Source organism: Geotrypetes seraphini, chromosome 16, assembly GCF_902459505.1.
Source record: "Geotrypetes seraphini chromosome 16, aGeoSer1.1, whole genome shotgun sequence".
Taxonomy (NCBI): Eukaryota; Metazoa; Chordata; class Amphibia; order Gymnophiona; family Dermophiidae; genus Geotrypetes; species Geotrypetes seraphini.
In genome coordinates, this window is record NC_047099.1 from 45,219,854 (window position 1) to 45,243,074 (window position 23,221).

General features: G+C 43.2%; 1 protein-coding gene across 5 annotated transcripts in view; it reads right to left on the minus strand.

Annotated features, from left to right (window-relative positions):
• Positions 1-23,221, minus strand: part of VAV1 (vav guanine nucleotide exchange factor 1) — a 141,390-nt gene that overhangs the window by 89,134 nt on the left and 29,035 nt on the right. For 4 of the 5 annotated variants that reach the window (XR_004537287.1, XM_033925317.1, XM_033925315.1 and 1 more), the window contains exons 3-10: positions 15,784-15,842; positions 15,629-15,694; positions 15,437-15,545; positions 8,476-8,571; positions 7,234-7,302; positions 5,715-5,818; positions 3,590-3,689; positions 430-525 (exon numbers count right to left, since the gene is read on the minus strand). Coding sequence is in view for 4 of the 5 variants with exons in the window: in XM_033925317.1 (XP_033781208.1) it covers positions 430-525; positions 3,590-3,689; positions 5,715-5,818; positions 7,234-7,302; positions 8,476-8,571; positions 15,437-15,545; positions 15,629-15,694; positions 15,784-15,842 (699 nt within the window). In the remaining variant the exon portion in view is untranslated. The remainder of the gene's footprint in view (positions 1-429; positions 526-3,589; positions 3,690-5,714; positions 5,819-7,233; positions 7,303-8,475; positions 8,572-15,436; positions 15,546-15,628; positions 15,695-15,783; positions 15,843-23,221) is intronic. The other variant, XM_033925316.1, reaches the window with a different exon arrangement.

The window sequence follows — 23,221 nt, forward strand, 5'->3', positions numbered from 1 at the left end:
GACATTGGGGAAGACTTCCGATCGGCTATATGTGAGCGGCAGGGCAGGTAGAAGCAGAAGACGAGCCTCACGGCTCGAGTTATATTTAACCCCGTGGGTCCCCCCGTCATCCCCGTTCAGCTCTCTCCTGTGCACCCCCTTGGGGCGTGCACCCGGGGCGGACCACCCCCACGCCTCCCCCTAGGTACGCCACTGAAATCACATCCACACCATTCTTATTCCCCTTGAAATCTGTGACCACCACACTCAGGTCAGCTAATTAACCTCTATAGGCTGCACATATGTAAGTTCACCGGCGTATTTGGCAATCCAAATGATTTAGACTAGAAAATTCCTCTCAAAGTGTATTATTTTTCACAGTTATAGAAATGACTTTCACTCACCAGATTACCCAATCATCTACTTCCCATTTGGGAGGGCTCCCCCTACCTGTAGAAGCAAGGGGTACTTCAACACTCTCTGCATGGGAACCACGAGTAGATCTCGCAGAGTGAATCTCCCATTGTTTGCTCTTGTAGAACATTCCTAGAAAACAAATTCAGCTCTTTATCTTCATTAGTTCTTTTTTTCTTTCATATTTCTTGCAAGATAAATATCATCTAGTTCTTTAATTTCACAGTAATAGAAAATGTCCCCGTCTCCTCCAATAACTTGGGTTTTGGCCAGGTACTAGTGACCTGGATTGGCCACCGTGAGAACGGGCTACTGGGCTTGATGTACCATTGGACTGACCCAGTGAGGCTATTCTTATGATCTTATGTGTTTATTTTACAATAGAAACACAGAAAATGGCAGCAGATAAAATACCTTATGGTCTATCCAGTCTCCCATCCACACCCAACTACTAATCTCTACCTTCCCTTCCTCTCTCTGAGAGATCTTCTGTACTTGTTCCAAGCTTTCTTGAATTCAGATTCAGGCTTTGTCTCAACCACCTCCACTGGAGGCCATTCCATACATCCACCACCCTTTCCATTAAGAAGTATTTCCTGAGGTTAATTTCCGAGACTGTCCCTTCTAACCTTCACCCTAAGCCCCCTCATTCTAGAGCTTCCTTTCATTTGAGAGACTTGTCACAGAGGTATTTAAATGTCTCTGTCACCTTTTTTACCAATGGCTATAAATATGGAAATCTTTAATTCTGTCCCTACATACAACTCCATCTTGCTTCTATCTTTATGAAGATGTGGTCTCCACTTATCTTAATGAAGCCTCACCAGAGACTGTCACCTCCTTTTTCCTGCTGAAAATTGCTCTCCTTATGCATCCAAGCATCCTTCTGACTTTTGCTATCCCTTTTTGCCTATTTTGCACCTTAATATCATTAAATACCTTTGTCCATAAGTCCCACTTTTGTTTCATGCACAGAAACGCTTCAGCCTCTATATTGTACTATAACAGTCAAACACTGTAGCAGATAAAAGACTTGTAGGGTCCATCCAGTCTGCCCAACAAGATAAACTCATGGCATAAGGTATGACGTGAAACACACATGCAAAATTGATCTTGGATTTGTCTTTACCATTTTCAGGTCACAGACCTTGTTCTCCAGCCCTTCCAAATCTGTCCAGCCATGATCAGGACACTGCCCGGAACTGGCTTTGCTTTTCAATTACTGGTGTAGCCATCTAATCACCGCTAAGCTTTTTGGTTCCAGGCCTTCCATACAGGATTCCAACGAATTTGTCCCATGTATTTTTGGATTCCATTGCTGTTTTCAACTCCACCACCAAACACGGGAAGGCATTCAGGCATTTATCACCATCTCCACAGAAAAGTACTTCCTGACGTTATTCCTCATTCATCCCTCCTGCAATCTAAATTCATGTCCCCTAGGTCTACTACCTCTCCTCTGCTGGAAAAGGTTTATTTGTATATTAATACCTTTCAAATACAGTATTTGAAAGTTTGTATCATATCATTCCTGTCTCTCCTTTCCTCCAGGTCATCAAGTCTCTTCTCATACTTCTTGTGGCACAAATCCCATACCAGTTTTGCACTTTTCTCTGAAATGTTTTAACTCATTTTATGTCCTTAGCAAGATACAGCCTCCAAAACTAATATAATACTCCAAGTGGGGCCTCACTAATGACTTGTAGAGGGATATCAACACCTCCTTTCTTCTGCTGCTTATACCCCTCTCTATGCAGCCAGTATCCTGTTTCCAACAGTGGCCAACCCCAGGTCCCAAGTACGGAAGAACCCCAAAGAGTAGCAACATTCCAGAGCTGAGACTGTGATGTCATAATGTCTCATTCCACCAATGCCTAAGAACGAACCTCGGCAGTGATGTCACAATGGCTTGATTGGTCTATATTTGGCTCACATAAGAACATAAGAGCTGCCATACTGGGACAGACCAAAGATCCATAAAGCCCAGTATCCTGTTTCCAACAGTGGCCAACCCAGGTCCCAAGTACCTAGCTAGATCCCAAGTAGAAAAACAGCTTTTATGCTATGGATTTCTCTTTTAGGAAATTATCCAAACCTTTTTAAACCCTGCTAAGCTAACTGATTTTACTTGCTAATCACATATTGGTAATAAATGTGATGAAGCTGCAGCCATACTAATAGAATCACTCTTCAGATTACGCTCATACTAGCATGCTGGTGTGGTGTGGTGGTGTGTTCCTCGATTGCATCAAATACATCCTATATGTGGTTGCTGTGATGGTACGTTGTTAGTCATGAAGGAGTGTGGTGGGTGTGGCTCTGGCCATTTTGTTGAGCAAATCAGATGGACCATGCAAGTCTTTAACTGCCACCATTTTCTATGTTACTATAAGCTTTATCCCTGGTTTTAATATAGAGCTCTGGGTACATCAGTTCCCCTAACATCAATGTGGAAACAGCTGACATTTTTGCAAGACTAAATGCATCACCCCTGCCCCAGTCAGTATATAATCCAAGACTATGAGCTTTAACTCTGGTTTTAATATAGAGCTCTGGGTGCATCAGTTCCCCTAACATCAATATGGAAACTAAGACAGCAATTCTCCAACAGCTGACATGCAAGACTAAATGTATCACCCCTGCCCCAGTCAGTATATAATCCAAGACTATGAGCTTTAACTCTGGTTTTAATATAGAGCTCTGGGTGCATCAGTTCCCCTAACATCAATATGGAAACTAAGACAGCAATTCTCCAACAGCTGACATGCAAGACTAAATGTATCACCCCTGCCCCTACCCCTGCCCCAGTCAGGTTGTAACCCAAGTCATGAATTCACTCATGGCCTCTTCAGTGCATTCATTTACCCATGAAGAGTTTATAACATGAGCCCGATCAGTGCCTAATTAGTGCATAACTGAGATGTAGAATTTCGCATATGCTGTAGCTGGAACATAGTTACATAAGTCATACCAAGAGACATCAAAGTCCATGGAGTTCAAAGTCCCCAAGATATGCTTCAAAAATACCAGTTCCTGCTACAGCAACTTCATTGGAAAGATCTTTGACTAGTATTAATACATTTCTGCCTTTCTTTACTACTTAAATGTTCTTAATAACATATAAAGTTCACCCTTTTGAGCTGGCTACAATATAGAGATCAGTTATGGAGAGCTTTCAGGATTAATTCTTTCTGACCTCTAACTTCATCCGTAGGTCTTCTCGGGCACAGGCTGTCTGGTCCAGGTGTTTTGTGGCAAATTCAACCTGACTGCAGTATCGACCATAGAGCAAAAATCTAGAAAATAAGTGAAACAATCTCATTTTCATTGAACAGATGAAGGATGAGTGTGTCTGAGGACTCAGGAACACAGAGGAAGCAAAAAGCAGCTACCCATTCATAGTGCAAGTCTCTGTAACTCACTTGTTTTAAAGAAGAACAACTGCCCTCATTCTGTACTGTTTTGAGTCTGCTAGGGGTGTGAATGGTAAGGGGCAGAGGGTGTTTCTTGGGGGGAGAGTTGTAGACTGAGTGTCAGACAGTTTGCAGGACAGACACATGTGATCTCTTAAAGAGACGAAGAGATAATGGTTACTGCGGATGGGCAGGCTGGATGGGCCATTTGGCCTTTATCTGCCATCATGTTTCTATATACTAAAATAATTAACCCCCGTGGTATTACTAATCAAAATTACAAAAGTATACAAAATGTATACCACATTATTCCACCAGAGAAGTGTAACACATTACACAGGCCTCAGAATCGGAGTCTACGCACAGCTGCCCAATCACAACCAAGAAGTCAGCATAATTATGCTCCATATTCCACATTTGACATAATGGCATAAAAATCTACTAACAGAACTCATACAATGGGTTTATAAAATTCACAACTTTTCAAAAACAAACCCATCCACTCCCAACTAGTAAAGGTGTTGCCACTCCATGGTTTTATTAAGGCCACTAGATTTTTATGCCATTATGTCAAATTTGGAATATGGATTGAGTGTTACTTCTAATGGTTTATTATTTTGAGTCCTAATGGCCTGTATAAAATAGTGTATTAGCAACATTTTTACTGAATGGGATTGTTTGTGTAGGGTAAGTGAGTCTTTGAAAATTTGTAACCAATAGGTTATGGTGGGAGGAGTTATGAGAGTAGGGACTTACGTCATGACGTTAAATCTTGATGATATAAAAACTATGCTGTCGCCATTTTGATGGTGTTTGAAATCGTTGACGGAGGAAATTTAGTTTTGTGAGTAACGTTTTATATACTTAAAAATATATATAAGTTTATGGAGAGCTAATTAAGTTTTTAAATTATAGGATGCCTTGGTGCTGGCCCTGAAGCAGCGGATGGGAAGAGAGTCCGCGAAACGCTGGCCGCGTCGGCATTTGTAGAAAGCAGCACGGCATGTTGAAAGATTAATATAGAGATTTCTCAACCAAGCATAAGATAAGTAACTTCTTTTTTTGTCACCTTTTCAATATACCGGATAAGTGCAAATGCACACTAGCAAGTTTTTAAAGGGTTTAAATTAAATTAAAAACTAAAGAAAATTAAACAGAATAATAAAGTTAAAATAATAATAAAGTTAAAATAAGGTAGTTGGATTTTTACTTTTAGTCCTTGGCCGATGACTGGAGCATTTAGGAGCATAATTACGCCGACTTCTCGGTTGTGATTGGGCAGCTGTGCGTAGGCTCCGATTCTGAGGCCTGTGTAATGTGTTACACTTCTCCGGTGGAATAATATGGTATACATTTTGTGTACTTTTATAATCATGTTTCTATAACTATAAAGCTCTATGACCTCACAATGCAGGTGTTAAGAGCCTTAGCCTATAGGGAGAGGAGAAGATAGTAAATGGGCCATTTGGCCTTTATCTGCCATCATGTTTCTATAACTATAAAGCTCTATGACCTCACAATGCAGGTGTTAAGAGCCTTAGCCAATAGGGAGAGGAGGAGATGGTGGATGGGTCATTTGGCCTTTATCTGCCATCATGTTTCTATAACTATAAAGCTCTATGACCTCACAATGCAGGTGTTAAGAGCCTTAGCCAATAGGGAGAGGAGGAGATGGTGGATGGGTCATTTGGCCTTTATCTGCCATCATGTTTCTATAACTATAAAGCTCTATGACCTCACAATGCAGGTGTTAAGAGCCTTAGCCAATAGGGAGAGGAGGAGATGGTGGATGGGTCATTTGGCCTTTATCTGCCATCATGTTTCTATAACCATAAAGCTCTATTACTCTGTGCACTCGAGGGTTCTGAACCTAAGTATTGACAGAATGAATTTTGTCCAGAAAGTCACCTCTCTTTGTATTTGATGAACACCTGATAGAGGTTCTGGGAGTTATTTACAGAAACTGAATTCTTGAGATCTTCCAGGAAGTATCTGTGGACATTCAGAAGATCCTAGAGAAAGCCAAAAATAGTTAATTAAGTGAATTTGTACCAATGATGCTTTCCCGATGTTTTTATAGAAAGCCGCAGGGGGAAATGTCTGTTCATCTGCCTATTTGTGTCACTGTATCATACATACACGCTTGTGATTTGAGTGTGGGGTACAAGTCGTCATTGCCTAGTTTCATGCTGATAAGTGCTATGAGAATTCCACTCACACAGTTATGCACTAGAAGCCACCATTTTTACTTGTAACATCATACCTATGATTACAACAGATCTTCACAAAACCCAAGACTGAATCCACTGTCTTCAATATGTCAAGGAATTCAGGGCTGCATAGCTTCCCATGTATTTACCACTTGATATACCGCTGATAAAAATATCTAAGCTGTTTACAACTAAATTAATATTGGTCCAGGGTAGGGGTATGCAATGGGACTTGAGATAGTGAAGGAAAAATTAACATAATGTGCAATAGGACAGAGGGAAGAAGATAAAGAGATGTCTCTGCCATCTTCCGTGCGGATATATATAAACTAATGCAATGGGGGTTTTGGGGATAATTTATAAATACCTATATTTGACAAATTTTAGTTTTGCACAAAAAGTGCTTTAAATTATTAAAGATTTAATATTTTTATTTATTTATTTTCAACATATACACCATCACCTAATTAAAAAATAGAACTCATCCCTATAATTAATATTGAGGTTGAAGTATCATAAATATGCATAATTCTCAGTAAAGAGACCTCTTATAACTTAGATGTTATTTCAAGTCTTCATTCTGAATGCATGTGATGTAATCATCTACTTCAAAACCCCCCATTGCGTTAGTTTATATACATCTAAGTGTGGGTTGAATAATCTACAAATTGATCCGTGTATGTAGTCTGATCTTCCGTGCGGATGGCAGAGGGATTTGTATCAGTAACTATAAAAAATACTCAGCGACTTTAACTTTGAATATTTCCTAAGGGGAAAGTAACCACCTCAATTTGTGCTTGTGTTTCTGCAGGAAGATTTCTCAGCTTTGAAGATGCAAAAGTTAACACATCATTTTCTACCTCGACCCTAACCCCACCCTCTGGAGCACATCTAAAGCTCACTGGTAAAATTATGCATGATTTTGAACAAATCAGATAATCGAACCCACACTGAGGTGAGCAATGATTTTAAAAAGCCACTTTTTACAAGTATAATGCTGTTACAGCAAAGGAAATGTTTTGTATACTGTCTTCTCTGCTTCCTCAGCTGTCATTGGGCTTATTGCAAGTTTCCGGGTCTCGTAGCGAGACCCGGAAACCTGCAACAAGCTCTCTGCATCTAATTTCCACTTCTTCGTCGTCTCCTATTAAGAGAAATGTTATGTGTATTGTCTTAAAATGGAAGAGGCGGATTTAAATTTGGGGAAAAATACTTACCTCAAGATTGATAAAAATGTTTTCCATGTCTTGGATCTTTAAAAATCGCTGCAGCGGTTTCATAAAGTACTGTTAATGAGAGGTTATTTTAAAGACATGAGACACAAGATGAGTTCAACCAACTAACCCTCCAAAAGCATCAAATGATACCATAAGAGTAGTGGAAAACACGGCTGTCCGCTTAATATTTGGACTAAAGAAAAGTGATCACATTAGTCCCTACTACAAACTTCTACACTGGTTGCCAATTGAGGCATGAATTTTATTCAAATTCTCTTGTTTTTGTTATAAACTGGTGTGGGGAATGGCCCCCAACTACCTCTCACCTCATTTCGAACTATACACTCCCACAAGGACAACCAGAAATTGCAATCTTTTTGCCTACCCGAAGATCACAGATTGCAAATACAGAATCTTTCTGGAAAGAACATTGAAGTTTCAAGCTAGCAGACAGCAAACCTGGCTAGGCAACTTCATTGATAGAGCTAGATTGATTTACGGCGCCTTTCGGAAAGTAATTAAGACTGCTCTGTTCAATAGATTTACTTCCTAGTCAAAATACTCCCTCCTTCTAAAACTATTACTCTTCATGCTGATACTAGGCTCCCTCACCAATTGTATCCTGTACTCTGTCTGTTCAGTGTCTTCCTCTCCATTTGTATTCTGTAATTCGCTGGTCATCCAGCCCCTTCACTGTAACATGTTAATACAATATTGTAATTCATTGATCTTTAAGATTGTAATTCGCTGATTGTACAGCTCTCTTTACTGTGAACCGCCTAGAAGTCGTAAGATTATGGCGGTATAGAAAAATAAAGTTATTATTATTATTATACCTCATTTTACAGTGGTTTACTTGAACCTACAGAAGAAGCATTTTTAGGGATTTGATCTTGGTGGAGAAATCCTTCTCTAGACACAAATTTTGAGGCTCATTTTCAAAGTCCAAGTACTTTGAAAATGAGCCCCATTTATTAAAAACTGTTGCCTTACTTTCATTTATCTGGTATTCTACCCCTTTCTCAGTGTTGAGGGTTAAGTGATCTTGACTCCACCATGATGCCCGTAACTTTCTTAACCAGACAGAAAAGAGGTCCCCCCCCCATCCAGGTACTAGGCAGGTCTGAGCCAGTTTAGCTCACGAGATCTGCTACGTGTAGAAGCCCTCAGATGCGTATCCCTAAGGATAGGTTAGACTGGGATGAGCCAGGCTGGACAATCTACAAGAATGCAAAATCTTACCATGGAGATAGATTCCAGCGTATTTGTATATTTCTCCTCCGTTTGCCAGATCTCCTGAAGGCAGCAGTTCCTCTTGTCCAACTCTGTCATTCTCTGCTGAAATTTCAGAATTGTAACTTATCACAGTTATCCTTCAGCAAATTACCTTTCATTATCATTTGGTTTTCATTATTGTTATATTCATCTTAAACACAAGTCCTGCAGAGAGCGCTGCCCCTCTCTCCTAACCTGATGCCACCATGAAGGGCAATCAATGCCTTCTCGAGAAAGAATAAAGCCTGGGTGGGCCAGTGCAGCATGAGGCTTTGTTGCAAGGAGTTGAGCAGCATCGCAGGCATCTCAAGACAACATTGAACGCTTGAGTATTTGGAACGCCATTGGTAGATGACTACACCAAAGTGTGTGTGTTTAGCTATGAGCAAAGTATGTTACATTTCTGTTATTGCCAATAATAAAGTGTAGATATTGAAGGTTCATTTCATAAATTATCCCAGGACAAGCAGGCAGCCTATTCTCACATATGGGTGACGTCATCAGCGGAGCCCGGATGCGGAAGCTCGCAAGCAGACTTGCTTGAAGAAACTAGAAGTTTCGAGTCGACCGCACCGCGCATGTGCGAGTGCCTTCCCGCCCAGTGTAGGGTGCGTCTCCTCAGTTCTCAGTTTTCCGTGGAGCCAAGAAGTTCATCTTTGACTCTCTGCGTTTATCTTTTTCACTTCGTGCCTTCTCTACACCGCGGTTTGTGTTTTTTTCTTCACAAATCGCTGTTTTTAAAAAAAAAATAAATAAATTTTTGTTTCTTCCGTTCGGCTGCCGGGACAGGCCGCTCGGACTTTGCGGCGGCTATTTTTTCTTCTATGTCCCGGACAGCAACAGGCTTCAAGAAATGTAGCCAGTGCCAGTGTGCGATTTCCCTCACGGACCCACACCGTTGGTGCCTCAATTACCTTGGGCCGTACCATCAACCAATGTTGTGCGAGCGCTGTGCTACTCTTCAACCTCAAGCCCTTAAACGTCGTCGAATTTTGGTCCAGAAGCTCTTTGGGATGGATTCCTCCTCCAATCCCTCGACTTTGAAGGCGGCCTCAACCTCACCTTCAACCGAGACTCGTCCTCCTTCTATTGCTTCGACCTCGAGCCTCATCAGACCTTCTTCGTTTGCCACGGCTCTCTCCTCGACGACTCCTGAATCTTCCCCTGTTTCTTCAGGTCAGATAGCTCAGCAGAAGGTTCCAGCGGTGGTGCTTAAGGTGCCTAAGACCTCCAAGTCGAAGCACATTTCCACTGCTTCTGTGGAACCTCCAGCCAAAGCAGGTGGACCGGTTTCAGACGCAGATCCAACCTTGCCGGCTTCTTTCCAGACCATGTTGGAAAAGCAGTTCATTTAGTTCCTTCCTACTTTGGGACCGAAGCTTCTTCCACTTATCCAACCTGGGCATTCTGCAGACTCCCATGAGGTCAAGCCTCTTCCTTTGCCTCAGCATGAAATTACACACTCTTTGCAGGGAGCAGAATCTCTGCGAATGTCTTGTCTGGCTTCTAAGCACGTCAAGCAAGGAGCAGAATCTTTGTAAGTGCCTCGGCAGGAATCTTCACACTCTATCCAAGGAGCAGTCTTTGGAAGGGCATTGAGGTTCCTCCACCAAGCCTCCAGAGCTTCAATCCACAGCCTCCAGTCCTATCCATTCGTTGGTAGCATCGGCTGCTTCAGTCTCCGAGGCGAAGTCTCCTCGATCTTCGAGATCTGCTTTCAAGCACCGTTCTCATCGACGATCGAGGCCTTCATCGAGGCATACTTCCAGACATAGTTCTTCTTCTAAAGAACGTCCTTCTTCAACTAAGCCTCGATCTACTCCTACTTCTACGAGACCACCGACTCCTCAATCGAGGTCTCCCCTTCCAAACCTTGAGGATGTAGCGGTTTCGATTGCTTCGTCCAAGTCTCCATATTCTTTTGATGCCTTTTTACTGGCCGAAGCCTCATCTTCGACCCAGGCTGCCTCGACGACCTCAAGTCCTTCTCAAGGGAAGCATTGGCAGATCAGCTATCTTTTTCATCTTTTCTTTGTCAGATGGCTGTTGACTTGGATCTTCAATTAGATACTGGAGTATCTAGAAGTTATGCATCTTCCTCAACCTCCGGCAGAGTCACTTAAGCTTCCTCTTCATAAGCTTTTGTCTCAGATGCCTGGAGACTCCTTATACCATTCCAGCTGCTCCATGCAAATTGGACTCTAGGTATAAAACTGTTCATCGCAATGGCTTCGATAACTCACAGTTCTCTCACCAGTCCCTGCTTGTGGAGTCATCTTTAAAGAGGTCCCATCCTTCCAAGGTTTATGCCACCATTCCTCCTGTAAGGGAAGGGAAAACTATGGACAAATTTGGACGTCGCATCTATCAAAATGCCATGATGTCCTCTAAAATCCTTAATTATAATTTTCATTTTGTCACCTACTTTGAGTTCCTCATTACTCTTTTGCCTAAATTTTTGAATTATTTGGATACTCAAAAACATTTTGAATTTCAAGAAGTCATCGCTTCTCTATCACAACTCAGATTACATCTCCTTCAGTCATCTTATGATGCCTTTGAGTTGTCTGCCAGAGCGGCTGCTTGTTCTGTAGCCATGTGCTGTCTTGCCTGGCTTCATACTATTGACATGGATCCTAATCTTCAGGACTGCAAGGCTAATGTTCCTTGTGCAGGCAATGACCTCTTTGATGAATCTATCGAGGCAGACAGCAAAAAATTGTCTGACCATGAAAAATCCTTTGCTTCCATTGTAAGCCGAAGCCAGCTCCTGCCAAACCTACACGTCCTCCTCCTATATATCAGAGGTGTTTTGCTCCGAGGATGGCTCCTTACAATTGCCCTCTTCCTAAGAAACAGCAGCCTCAGAAGCAACAAAAATCTCAACCTTCTGCTGCACCTAAGGCTACTCAGCCTTTTTGACTGTTTAAAACAGAGCAAAACCTCCACCGTTCTGACTCTGCATTCTTATCCCCCTATAGGAGGTCTTCTCCATCATTTTTACCACCGATGGACAACTATTACATCCGACCTCTGGGTACTAAACATCATCAAGGAAGGATACTCTCTTCGTTTCACTCAGGTTCCCTCAGAGCTTACTCCAAGAGAGTATCTTTCCAATCCATCCCAGACCGCTCTTCTTCTTCAGGAAGCTCAAGCTCTGCTTTGTCTCCATGCCATCGAATCAGTTCCTATGGACCAGCAGAACAGGGGTTTTTACTCGCGTTACTTTCTTGTTCTGAAAAAGACGGGCGATCTGCAGCCCATTCTGGATCTCAGGGCTCTCAACCAATTTTTGGTCAAAGAAAAATTTTGAATGTTGTCCCTGGTATCCTTTTATCCCCTTCTCAAGCAGAACAACTGGTTATGCTCTCTGGACTTGGCAGAGGCAGTGCTTATGACCTAAAGGAGGCCTACACTCATATTTCCATCCATCTGGCCTCCCGTCAATATCTCAGATTTCGGGTGGGGAATCTGCATTATCAATACAGAGTGCTGCCCTTCGGCCTGGTTTCATCTCCCAGAGTGTTCACCAAGTGTCTCATAGTGGTAGCAGCAGCTCTAAGGAACCCTGGTCTTCAGGTATTTCCCTACCTGGATGACTGGCTCATCAATGATTCAACATCTCAGGGGGTTATTGTAGCAACACAATGGACTACCTGGTTCCTACAAAGTTTGGGATTCGAAATCAACTTTCCCAAATCCCAACTTCAGCCCTCACAGACTCTACAATTCATCGGAGCTGTTCTGGATACTGTCCAACTCAAAGCATTCCTTCCACAACAACGCCTGGAAGCTCTTCTTCAACTCTGTCAGTGTCTTCCAGCTCTTCCATCTCAGCGAGACACATGATGGTACTCCTAAGTCACATGGCCTCCACAGTACACGTGACTCCTTTTGCCAGACTTCACCTCAGAATTCCTCAGTGGGCTCTGGCATCTCAATGGACGCAGGCTTGTGATCCTCTTTCCCGACACATCACAGTCACTCCTTCTTTCAAGAAGTCTCTCCGTTGGTGGATGCTCTCTTCCAATCTCTCCAGAGGCTTGCTTTTTCAAACACCCCCCCATTAGAAGGTCCTCACGACAGATTCTTCAACCTACGCTTGGGACGCTCATCTCGATGGTCTCTGTACACACTGGACCAGTACGGTACATCAGTGTCATATAAATTTGTTGGAACTCAGAGCGATCCTCAAGGCTCTCAACGCTTTTCAACATCTTCACGATCAGGTACTCCTCATCCGGACAGACAACCAAGTCGCCATGTATTATATCAACAAACAGGGAGGGACGGGATCTGCCTCCCTTTGTCAAGAAGCTCTGAAGGTTTGGGATTGGGCAATCCGCCACAACACCTTCCTCAAATCTGTCTACATACAAGGGGTGAAGAATTGCTTGGCAGACAACTTGAGTCGTCTTCTGCAACCTCACGAATGGACACTCCATTCCTCGCCTCTTCATCACATTTTCTCTCAATTGGGAACGCCTCAGATAGACCTTCTATGCAGCTCCCCACAACTACAAACTGCCTCAGTTCTGCTCCAGGATATACTCTCCTCATCACCTCAAGGCAGATGCTTTTCTTCTGGAATGGACAAATCTCTTCCTCTATGCATTCCCTCTCATTCTCAAGACTCTAGTCAAGTTGAAGAACGAGCATGCCACCATGATTCTGATTGCTCCTCGGTGGCCAAGACAACCTTGGTACTCCCTTCTACTTCAACTCATGAGTAGGGAACCATACCTTCTACCAGTTTTTCCATCTCTGCTTACACAGAGTCAAGGATCTCTTCTTCATCCCAACCTGCAGTCTCTACACCTGACAGCTTGGTATCTCTCAACATGACTCCTCTTCAGTTTTCTCAATCTGTAAGAGATGTTTTAGAGGCTTCTAGGAAGCCTACCACTAGACAATGCTATCACCAAAAATGGACTAGATTTTCTACGTGGTGTTTTTCTCACAATAAGGAACCTCAACATTCCTTCTTATCTTCTTTTTTGGATTATCTTTTGCACTTATCCACTTCTGGCCTCAAGTCTACATCAATCCGAGTCCATCTTAGTGCAATTGCAGTTTTCCATCAGCCTATTGAAGGGAAACCCCTCTCTGCTCATCCGGAGGTTTCCAGATTCATGAAAGGACTTTTCAATGTCAAACCTCCTCTCAAACCGCCTCCAGTGGTTTGGGACCTCAATGTGGTTCTTGCTCAATTGATGAAGCCTCCATTTGAACCAATTGACAAGGCTCATCTGAAGTATCTCACTTGGAAAGTGCTCTTTCTCATTGCCCTCACCTCTGCTCGACGAGTCAGTGAGCTGCAAGCTTTGGTTGCTGATCCACCTTTTACTGTCTTCCATCATGACAAGGTGGTTCTCCGTACTCATCCTAAATTTCTACCTAAAGTGGTTTCAGAATTTCATCTCAACCAATCCATTGTTCTTCCAGAATTTTTTCCTAAGCCTTATTCTCATCCTGGAGAATCAGCTCTTCATACTCTGGACTGTAAACGTGCTTTGGCCTTGTACTTGGAACGCACCAAACCACACAGAACTGCTCCTCAACTTTTTGTCTCCTTCGATCCAAGCAAGTTGGGACATTTCATCTCTAAGCATACTATCTCCAACTGGATGGCTGCTTGCATCTCTTTCTGCTATGCCCAGGCTGGATTGCTCCTACACAGTAGAGTCACAGCCCATAAAGTTAGAGCAATGGCAGCCTCAGTAGCTTTCCTCAGATCAACACCTATTGAGGAAATTTGCAAGGCTGCTACTTTCACTTCTCACTATTGTCTGGATGTTTTCTCCAGACGGGATGACCAGTTTGGCCACACAGTATTACAAAATTTATTCTCCTAAATTGCCAACACTCCCACCATCCCATTCTGGTTAGCTTGGAGGTCACCCATATGTGAGAATACCTGCCTGCTTATCCTGGGATAAAGCACAGTTACTTACCGTAACAGGTGTTATCCAGGGACAGCAGGCAGCTATTCTCACAACCCACCCACCTCCCCTGGTTGTCTTCTCTGCTATCTGAACTGAGACGCGCCCTGTGCTGGGCGGGAAGGCACTCGCGCATGTGCAGTGCGGTCGACTCGAAACTTCTAGTTTCTTTAAGCAAGTATGCTTACAAGGCTCCGCTGATGACATTACCCATATATGAAAATAGCTTCCTGCTGTCCCTGGATAACACCTGTTACGGTAAGTAACTGTGCTATACTGTTAGTTGTTTTGCATATGATGTTTTTTTATCAATCTATATTTGCTGAGTGTGAAAACGTAAAAGTTATAGTTATAATACCAAGAAATTTGCTCCATTAAGCAAAAGTAATAGCTTTTTTTTTTTTTTTAAAGAAAAATGGAGCTTATATAATCAGTGGCTTTGAGGGACCCCAGGATGGGCTTAAGAATTTTTTAAATCTTTTAATTTTTTTAATCTGGAATACATTGTGTCATATATTTAAAATGGAACGAGCAATAGCAATACAAAGAGGGACATATACTAAATTTATAACAATATGGGGGCCATTGACAAAATATTGTAGTGAATAGTCATCACTTCTCTTCTTCTTTTCTTTTTCTTCTTTTGGCACACTAAAGGGGGGAGGGTGTTGGGTACAATTTTACATAATATGTTATAATATACTCTATAATATGTGTATATTCTGATTGAAAATATGATGAAGGGTGGGAGGTAGGGGGGGTAAATGTATCACTAGATTTTGATGTAGTAGATATCAAAGTGCTATTGTGTAATAACTTGTTGAAATATATTATTTTGTGCACTTATTGTCAAATTTGAAAATGAATAAAGAAGGAAAAAAAAATTATTTTCTGATCAAATACAATCATGGGAGTAACTTCAATTCACACAGATTTTCCAACTTTAGGTTTTGTTGGACAACCCTACTCTGATAGATACTTACAGGTAGGACAGATGTTTCCATCTTCATCAGATCTTCATAGATTTCATCACCTTCATTCTCATCCATTTCCACACAATCATACAAATCATCATCTTCCTCCACGGTGTCACTGGTAAAAAAATTAAAATGACTAAGTTCCCTGGGACCACAAGAATTCACCAGAACATTTAAGTTTCGGAGTAAGACACCTACTCAATTTGGTCAGATAATCCACTATAGATGTCATCATCGCCGGCGCTATCTTCTGTGGGAAATGGACTATAAAACAGAATACACTGACTTTATTTCTGGTACATAACAATAACTGGAAGTATACAGTCTCATACTTACCACAAAATTGTACTTACGAGATTCCTTTATTCTGTGCCAGCTGAGTCCAAGATAAAATCGACAAGGCATCAATGACCTACAGGAAAAGGAAATCTCATTCAGCACATCCAGGATGACTGGGGTCAACATGGTCTCTAAGGAGCTGGGGACAGGAGGGTTGTTTGGGACTCCCAGGTGAGTTACTTGCCCCAAGACTGCAGTACCTCCCCAAGAATATGAAAGTGGGTGTCGGAGCAGTGATCCCTAGAAAAGCAAACATTTCAACTGCAAGAGACGAGACCATGGGACTTGAGGAGAGATGTTAAACATTTGTAGTGATTTTCACAAACACTACAGTAGTAATTTCTTTTGTAATTTGAGAACACATACCATGTAGAGAAGCTAGTTGATTTGTCCTTGCAGTTAAACTTCATGATTAACACCTTAGTCTGCAAAGACGACCCTACAGTGGCATCTTCTCATCATTCTAATGATCGGCCCACAGTTGGACAATTTATTCTCTGCTCATTTCTATGGACTCTGAAACTCCACAAAACCCCAGTTTTTTCATAAGCTCACAGGAGATTATGGATGAGCTGGTTCACAGCAGGTGTAGAAAAACTGGGAAAATCCCTCTACAGAAAGATGCAATAATGTAGGCAGGTCTTAGCCACTGGAAACTTTGTAAACATCAAAACATAGCTGAACAGAAAAGCATTGGGATTATGACCCAAAATTAAGTATGGAGAACAAAGAGGTTGTAATGACTTGGGTCATCCCCAAGCCAATCAATAAAAGGCTGAATGCAAGGAAACTAGACAGAGATAAAAGAAAAAAAAATCATGACGGCATTGATTATAGAGGTGTCAGTTCCTAGCGATTACTCTGTGAGTCTCATGGAGAGAGAGAACCAAGAAATGCAGTCTGAGACCAAGGAAAGGTGGCAGAAGCATACAGAAATATTTCCCATTATTAGCATGCCTCAGGCCTGGTTAACAGAAATTTTCAACAAATGTTTAAATACTTGAAAGGTATTAATATAGAACAAAATCGTTTCCAGAGAATGGAAAATGGTAAAACTAGAGGGCATGATTTGAGGTTGTGGGGTGGTAGACTTAGGAGTAATATTAAGAAATTCTTTTTCACAGAGAAGGTGGTTGATGCCTGGAACGTCCTCAAGAGAAACGATGAAGAAATTCAAAAAAGCATGGGATGAACATAGAGGATCTCTAATAAGAAAATAACGAGTATAAAGTGGAGAACTAAGACTGGTACTGGGCAAACTTGTACAGTCTGCATATATGGCTATTCCGTTTAGGTTGGGTTGGGGAGGGCTTCAATGGGAAATCCTGTAATTTGGGATGGTTTAGATAGGCTGGAGTGAGCTTCAGTGGTTGGAACCTAAGGACAGCATCGGGCAGACTTCAACGGTCTATGACCCTGAAATATTAAAAAAAGACAATTTGATTTAATCATTAATTTATCATGTGTGTACATGTTGGGCAGACTGGATGGACCATTCAGATCTTTGTCTGCTCTCATTTACTATGTTACAACTTTTTACGTTTAACATCTTATGAGCTACGAAAAAAACTCTCTTTGGCAGAACTCAAGTTCTATGGTGAACTTTAGCAGTAAATGTGAGAGACTGAGATCATATGCCACATAACCTAGCTTAGGAATGAGGTTCATTCCTATCATGGCTTGTGCAAAATTAACCCATTTTCCCCCAGAAGTTATTTAATCTCTAGAAAAAAACATCTACAGACCAAACAGAAAAACAGAGGAATCTTCCAGGGGCAAACATATTTGGGTTAACATCAGAGGGGTGAGAAACCAACAAGTTTATTAAAAAAAGAACAGTGACCGTGAAAAATTAAAACTGCAGACAACAGCAAGTAAAAGTTAATTAATTAATGTTTATTTTAATTAACTAGAACCTAAGAATAGCCATACTGCATCGGGCACAGTATCCAGTTTCCACAGTAGCCAATTTAGGTAACAAGTACCTGGCAGAAACTCAAAGGGTAGCAACATGCCATGCGGAATCCCCAAAGAGTCCCGAGAATAGTAACACTCCTAAATTAGATTGCAAAATTTTTTTAGTTTTAACTCCAAACTTCTAATACACTTCAATAGATAACTTCATTGCTTATTCAAATCTTGCAATTTTCTTATATTCTTCAATCATGACCTCAGGGCTGCACTCAAATTTTCTATTTCATGTATGATTCGAGTATATTGCAGCAAGCCTCCTCATCAGTCAAAACTTATTCATTCATATTATAAATAGTAATATCATGCCAGTGAGCGCTTATCTTAATTAGCAGCAAGGAGGTACTCTGACATGAATTTGTGTTTCGCTATTAGCTGTATCAAGGAAAGTCCTCATTTAGATCAGACCACCACACTCTCTGTGCTGTTCTAATATATGACCAGTGAGGAGGTTCGTTGTAATATACAACATATACGCAGGTGCCATAGGGCGGTAAAAGGGGCCAAAAGAGACTATGAGGAAAAATAGCCAAGGAGGCGAAATACTTCATGCCATTCTTTCGATATATTAAGGGGAAAACAACCCGCGAAGGAAGCGGTGGGACCATTGGATGACCGTGGAATGAAGGGAGTGCTAAAGGAGGACAAAGCAATCGCCGACAAACTGAACACATTTTTTGCTTCTGTATTTACCAAAGAGGATATACACAGCATACCGGAACCCATCAGGCTATATGCTGGAAACGAAGACAGGAAACTGACAGGGTTGATGGTCAGTCTAGTAGAGGTATGCAGGCAGATTGATAGGCTTAAAAGCGATAAATCCCTGGGACCAGATGGCGTCCATCCGAGGGTCATCAAGGAACTGAAAGGGACTATAGCTGAACTTCAACTAATAGCCAATCTGTCGATCAAATTGGGAAGGATTCTGAAAGACTGGAAAGTGGCGAATGTTATGCCGATCTTCAAGAAAGGTTCGAGGGGAGAACCGGGAAACTACAGACCGGTGAGTCTGACTTCGGTACCGGGAAAAATGGTAGAGGCGCTGATAAAGGACCGCATCATTGATCACCTTGACGAACATGGGCTGATGAGGACCAGCCAACACGGTTTCAGCAAAAGCAGATCTTGTTTGAGGAACTTGCTGCACTTCTTTGAGGGAGTAAACAGGCAGATAGACAAGGGTGACCCAGTCGACATGGTATATCTGGATTTTCATAAGGCATTCAACAAGGTTCCACATGAACGACTACTTCAGAAAATTGCAAGCCATGGAATCAAGGGTGAAATACTCACGTGGATTAAAATCTGGCTGGAGCATAGGAAACAGAGAGTGGGGGTAAATGGACAATACTCGGACTGGAAGAGCGTCACCAGTGGGGTGCCGCAGGGCTCGGTGCTTGGACCCATGCTCTTTAACATCTTTATAAATGATCTGGACATTGGTACGACGAGTGATGTGATTAAATTTGCGGACGATACGAAGTTATTCAGAGTAGTGAAGACACAGGGGGATTGCGAAGATCTGCAACGTGACATATCCGGCTCGAGAAATGGGCATCGACATGGCAGATGAGGTTCAACGTGGATAAGTGTAAAGTGATGCATGTAGGTAACAAAAATCTCATGCACGAATACAGGATGTCCGGGGCAGTACTCGGAGACACCTCCCAGGAAACAGACTTGAGGGTTCTAATCGACAAGTAGATGGCGGAGGCGAAAAGGGCGAACAGAACACTAAGAATGATAAAGAAGAGGATCACAAACAGATCGGAGAAGGTTATCATGCCACTGTACCGGGCCATGGTGCGCCCTCACCTGGATTACTGCGTCCAGCACTGGTTGCCGTACATGAAGTAGGACACGGTACTACTCGAAAGGGTTCAGAGAAGAGCGACTAAAATGGTTAAGGGGCTGGAGTTGCTATACAGCGAGAGATTAGAGAAACTGGGTCTCTTCTCCCTCAAAAAAAGGAGATTGAGAGGGGACATGATCGAAACATTCAAGATATTGAAGGGAATAGACTTAGTAGATAAAGACAGGTTGTTCACCCTCTCCATGGAAGGGAGAACGAGAGGGCACTCTCTACAGTTGAAAGGGGATAGATTACGTACGAACGTAAGGAAGTTCTTCACCCAGAGAGTGGTAGAAAACTGGAACGTTCTTCCGGAGTCTCTCATAGGGGAAAACACCCTCAGAGTTTCAAGACAAAGTTAGACAAGTTCCTGCTCAACTGGAAAGTATGCAGTAGAGAGCTGCACGAGAACGGGGACAACGGGAATCTCGCGGGACTCACGGGGATCCCCGAGTTCCTCCTTCGGATCCCAGGGATCCCGTGGGGACGCCCCCTAGGGTCGCGGGGATCCCATGGGGACGCCCCTCATGCTCTCAGGGATCCCGCGGGGTTCAATGCCGTGAGGCTCATCTGATTTTCCTACCTGCCCTGCTGCGAGGCTCGTCTTCCATTTCCTGCCTGCCTTGCTGCAGCACACATAGCCAATCGGAAGTCTTCCCCGATGTCAGCGCTGACGTCGGAGGGAGGGCTTAAGCAAAGCCCTCCCTTCCTCCGTCAGCGCTGACATCGGGAAGACTTCCGGTTGGCTGTGTGCGGCAGGGCAGGTAGGGAAAAGGCAGTGGCGTACCAAAGGGGGGGGCGGTCCGCCCCGGGTGCAGCCATGGGTGGGGAGTGTGCACAGCCCGTCAGGTCCCCTTACCTTTGTGGCGCTTCCCCCGACCGACCGACAACAGCCCGGCCGACAAACCTCCCTGCCCTGTAGCCGCGAATCTAAATTACCTTCTTACAGCAGCTTCAATACTCCAGCTGCTGTAAGAAGGTAATTTAGATTCGCTGCTACAGGGCAGGGAGGTTTGTCGGACCGGGCCTGTTCTGTTGTCGGTCGGGTGGGGAAGCGCCACAAAGGTAAGGGGCAGGGAGAGAGAAAGGGAGGAAAGGTAGAGTGGAGAAGAAAAGACGCTTAAGGAAATGGGTAAAACTGAGGGGGGAGAAGGACGCTGAAAGCACTGGGGAAGACAAAGGGGTGGAGAAGGAACCCGAAAGGACATGGGGTAGACGGGAGGGGGGGAGAAGGACGCTGAAAGCACTTGGGGAAGACAAAGGGGTGGAGAAGGACGCTGAAAGCACATGGGGAAGAAAAAGGGGTGGAGAAGGACGCTGAAAGCACATGGGGAAGACAAAGGAGTGGAGAATGACGCTGAAAGGACATGGGGAAGATGGGGGGGAGAAGGATGCTGAAAGGACATGGGGAAGACAGAGGGGGGAGAAGGACGCTGAAAGGGCATGGGGAAGACAAAGGGGGAGAAGGATGCTGAAAGGACATGGGGAAGACAGAGGGGGGAGAAGGACGCTGAAAGCACATGTGGAAGACAGAGGGGGGAGAAGGACACTGAAAGCACATGGGGAAGACAGAGGGGTGGAGAAGGACGCTGAAAGCACATGGGAAAAACAGAAAGGTGGAGAAGGACGCTGAAAGGACATGGGGAAGACGGGGGGAGAAGAACGCTGAAAGGACATGGGGAAGACAGAGGGGGGAGAAGGACACTGAAAGCACATGGGGAAGACAAAGGGGTGGAGAAGGATGCTGAAAGGACATGGGGAAGAAGGGGGAGAGGAGGACACTGAAAGGACATGTGGAAGACAGGGGGGGAGAAGGACGCTGAAAGGACATGGGAAGACAGAGGGGGTGAAGGACACTGAAAGCACATGGGGAAGACAGAGGGGGGAGATGCTGACAGACATGGGGAAGATTGGGGGGAGAAGGACGCTGAAAGGAAATGGGGGAAGAAAGAGTGGGGAGAAGACGCTGGCAGGGAAGAAGACAGAGATGCCAGACTATGGGGGGAGCAGAAGGAAGAAGATGGGTGCCAGACCAATTTGGAAGGGGGGAGAAAGGGAGAGGCACAGTAACAGAGCAAATGGAAGACGCAGAGAGAAGAGAGACAGTGGATGGAAGGAATTGAATGAGAACAAGAGGAAAGCAGAAACCAAGCAACAAAGGTAGGAAAAAAATTCTTTTTTTTTTTTTTTTTTTGCTTCAGGATAAAGTGGTATATTAGTTGTGTTGATAAAAGTTTATAAACATTAGAGGCTCTGGTAGAAACCCGTTTACAAAGTATGTATTCTTCCCAATTAATATTTCCAAATTAATAAAGTCTTTTTGCTTATTTTTAAATGGGTTTCTACCAGAGCCTTTAATTCAGTAGCATAATTAACTGAAATAATTATTTCTGAAGTTTATAGGGACGGGCGGGGATATAGGGGATTCCTCGCGGGGACGTAGGGGATTCCTCACGGGGACGGGCGGGGACATAGGGGATTCCTCTCGGGGACGGGTGGGAGTCCTCACGGGGACGGGTGGGGACGGGTGGGATTTCTGTCCCCGCGCAACTCTCTAGTACGCAGGTGAAGCTGGGCTCATTTAGAGCACTGGTCTTTACCTAGGGGCCGCCACGTGAGCGGACTGCTGGGCACGATGGACCACTGGTCTGACCCAGCAGCGGCAATTCTTATGTTCTTCTGTAAGAAAACTGCAAGATTTGAATATGCAATTAAGTTATCTATTGAAGTGTATTAGAAGTTTGGAATTAAAACTGAAAAATCTAATTTAGAAGTGTTGCTATTCTTGGGACCGAGTTATTTGCTTCACTCAATAGTCATCATCTTTATACCATAGGCTAAGTATTTAGTGAATCCCCAAAGAGTAGCTAGTTTCCATGCAGAATCCCCAAAGGACAGCAAGTTCCATGTGAAATCCCCAAAGAGTATCAAGTTTCCATGAAGAATCCTCAAAGGACAGCTACATTCCATGAAGAATCCCCAAAGGAAAGCTACATTCCATGAAGAATCCCCAAAGGACAGCAAGTTCCATGTGAAATCCCCAAAGAGTATCAAGTTTCCATGAAGAATCCTCAAAGGAAAGCTACATTCCATGAAGAATCCCCAAAGGAAAGCTACATTCCATGAAGAATCCTCAAAGGAAAGCTACATTCCATGAAGAATCCCCAAAGGAAAGCTACATTCCATGAAGAATCCTCAAAGGACAGCTACATTCCATGAAGAATCCTCAAAGGACAGCTACATTCCATGAAGAATCCTCAAAGGACAGCAAGTTCCATGTGAAATCCCCAAAGAGTATCAAGTTTCCATGAAGAATCCTCAAAGGAAAGCTACATTCCATGAAGAATCCCCAAAGGAAAGCTACATTCCATGAAGAATCCTCAAAGGAAAGCTACATTCCATGAAGAATCCTCAAAGGACAGCTACATTCCATGAAGAATCCCCAAAGGACAGCAACATTCCATGCAGAATCCCCAAAGGACAGCAAGTTCCATGTGAAATCCCCAAAGAGTATCAAGTTTCCATGAAGAATCCTCAAAGGAAAGCTACATTCCATGAAGAATCCCCAAAGGAAAGCTACATTCCATGAAGAATCCTCAAAGGAAAGCTACATTCCATGAAGAATC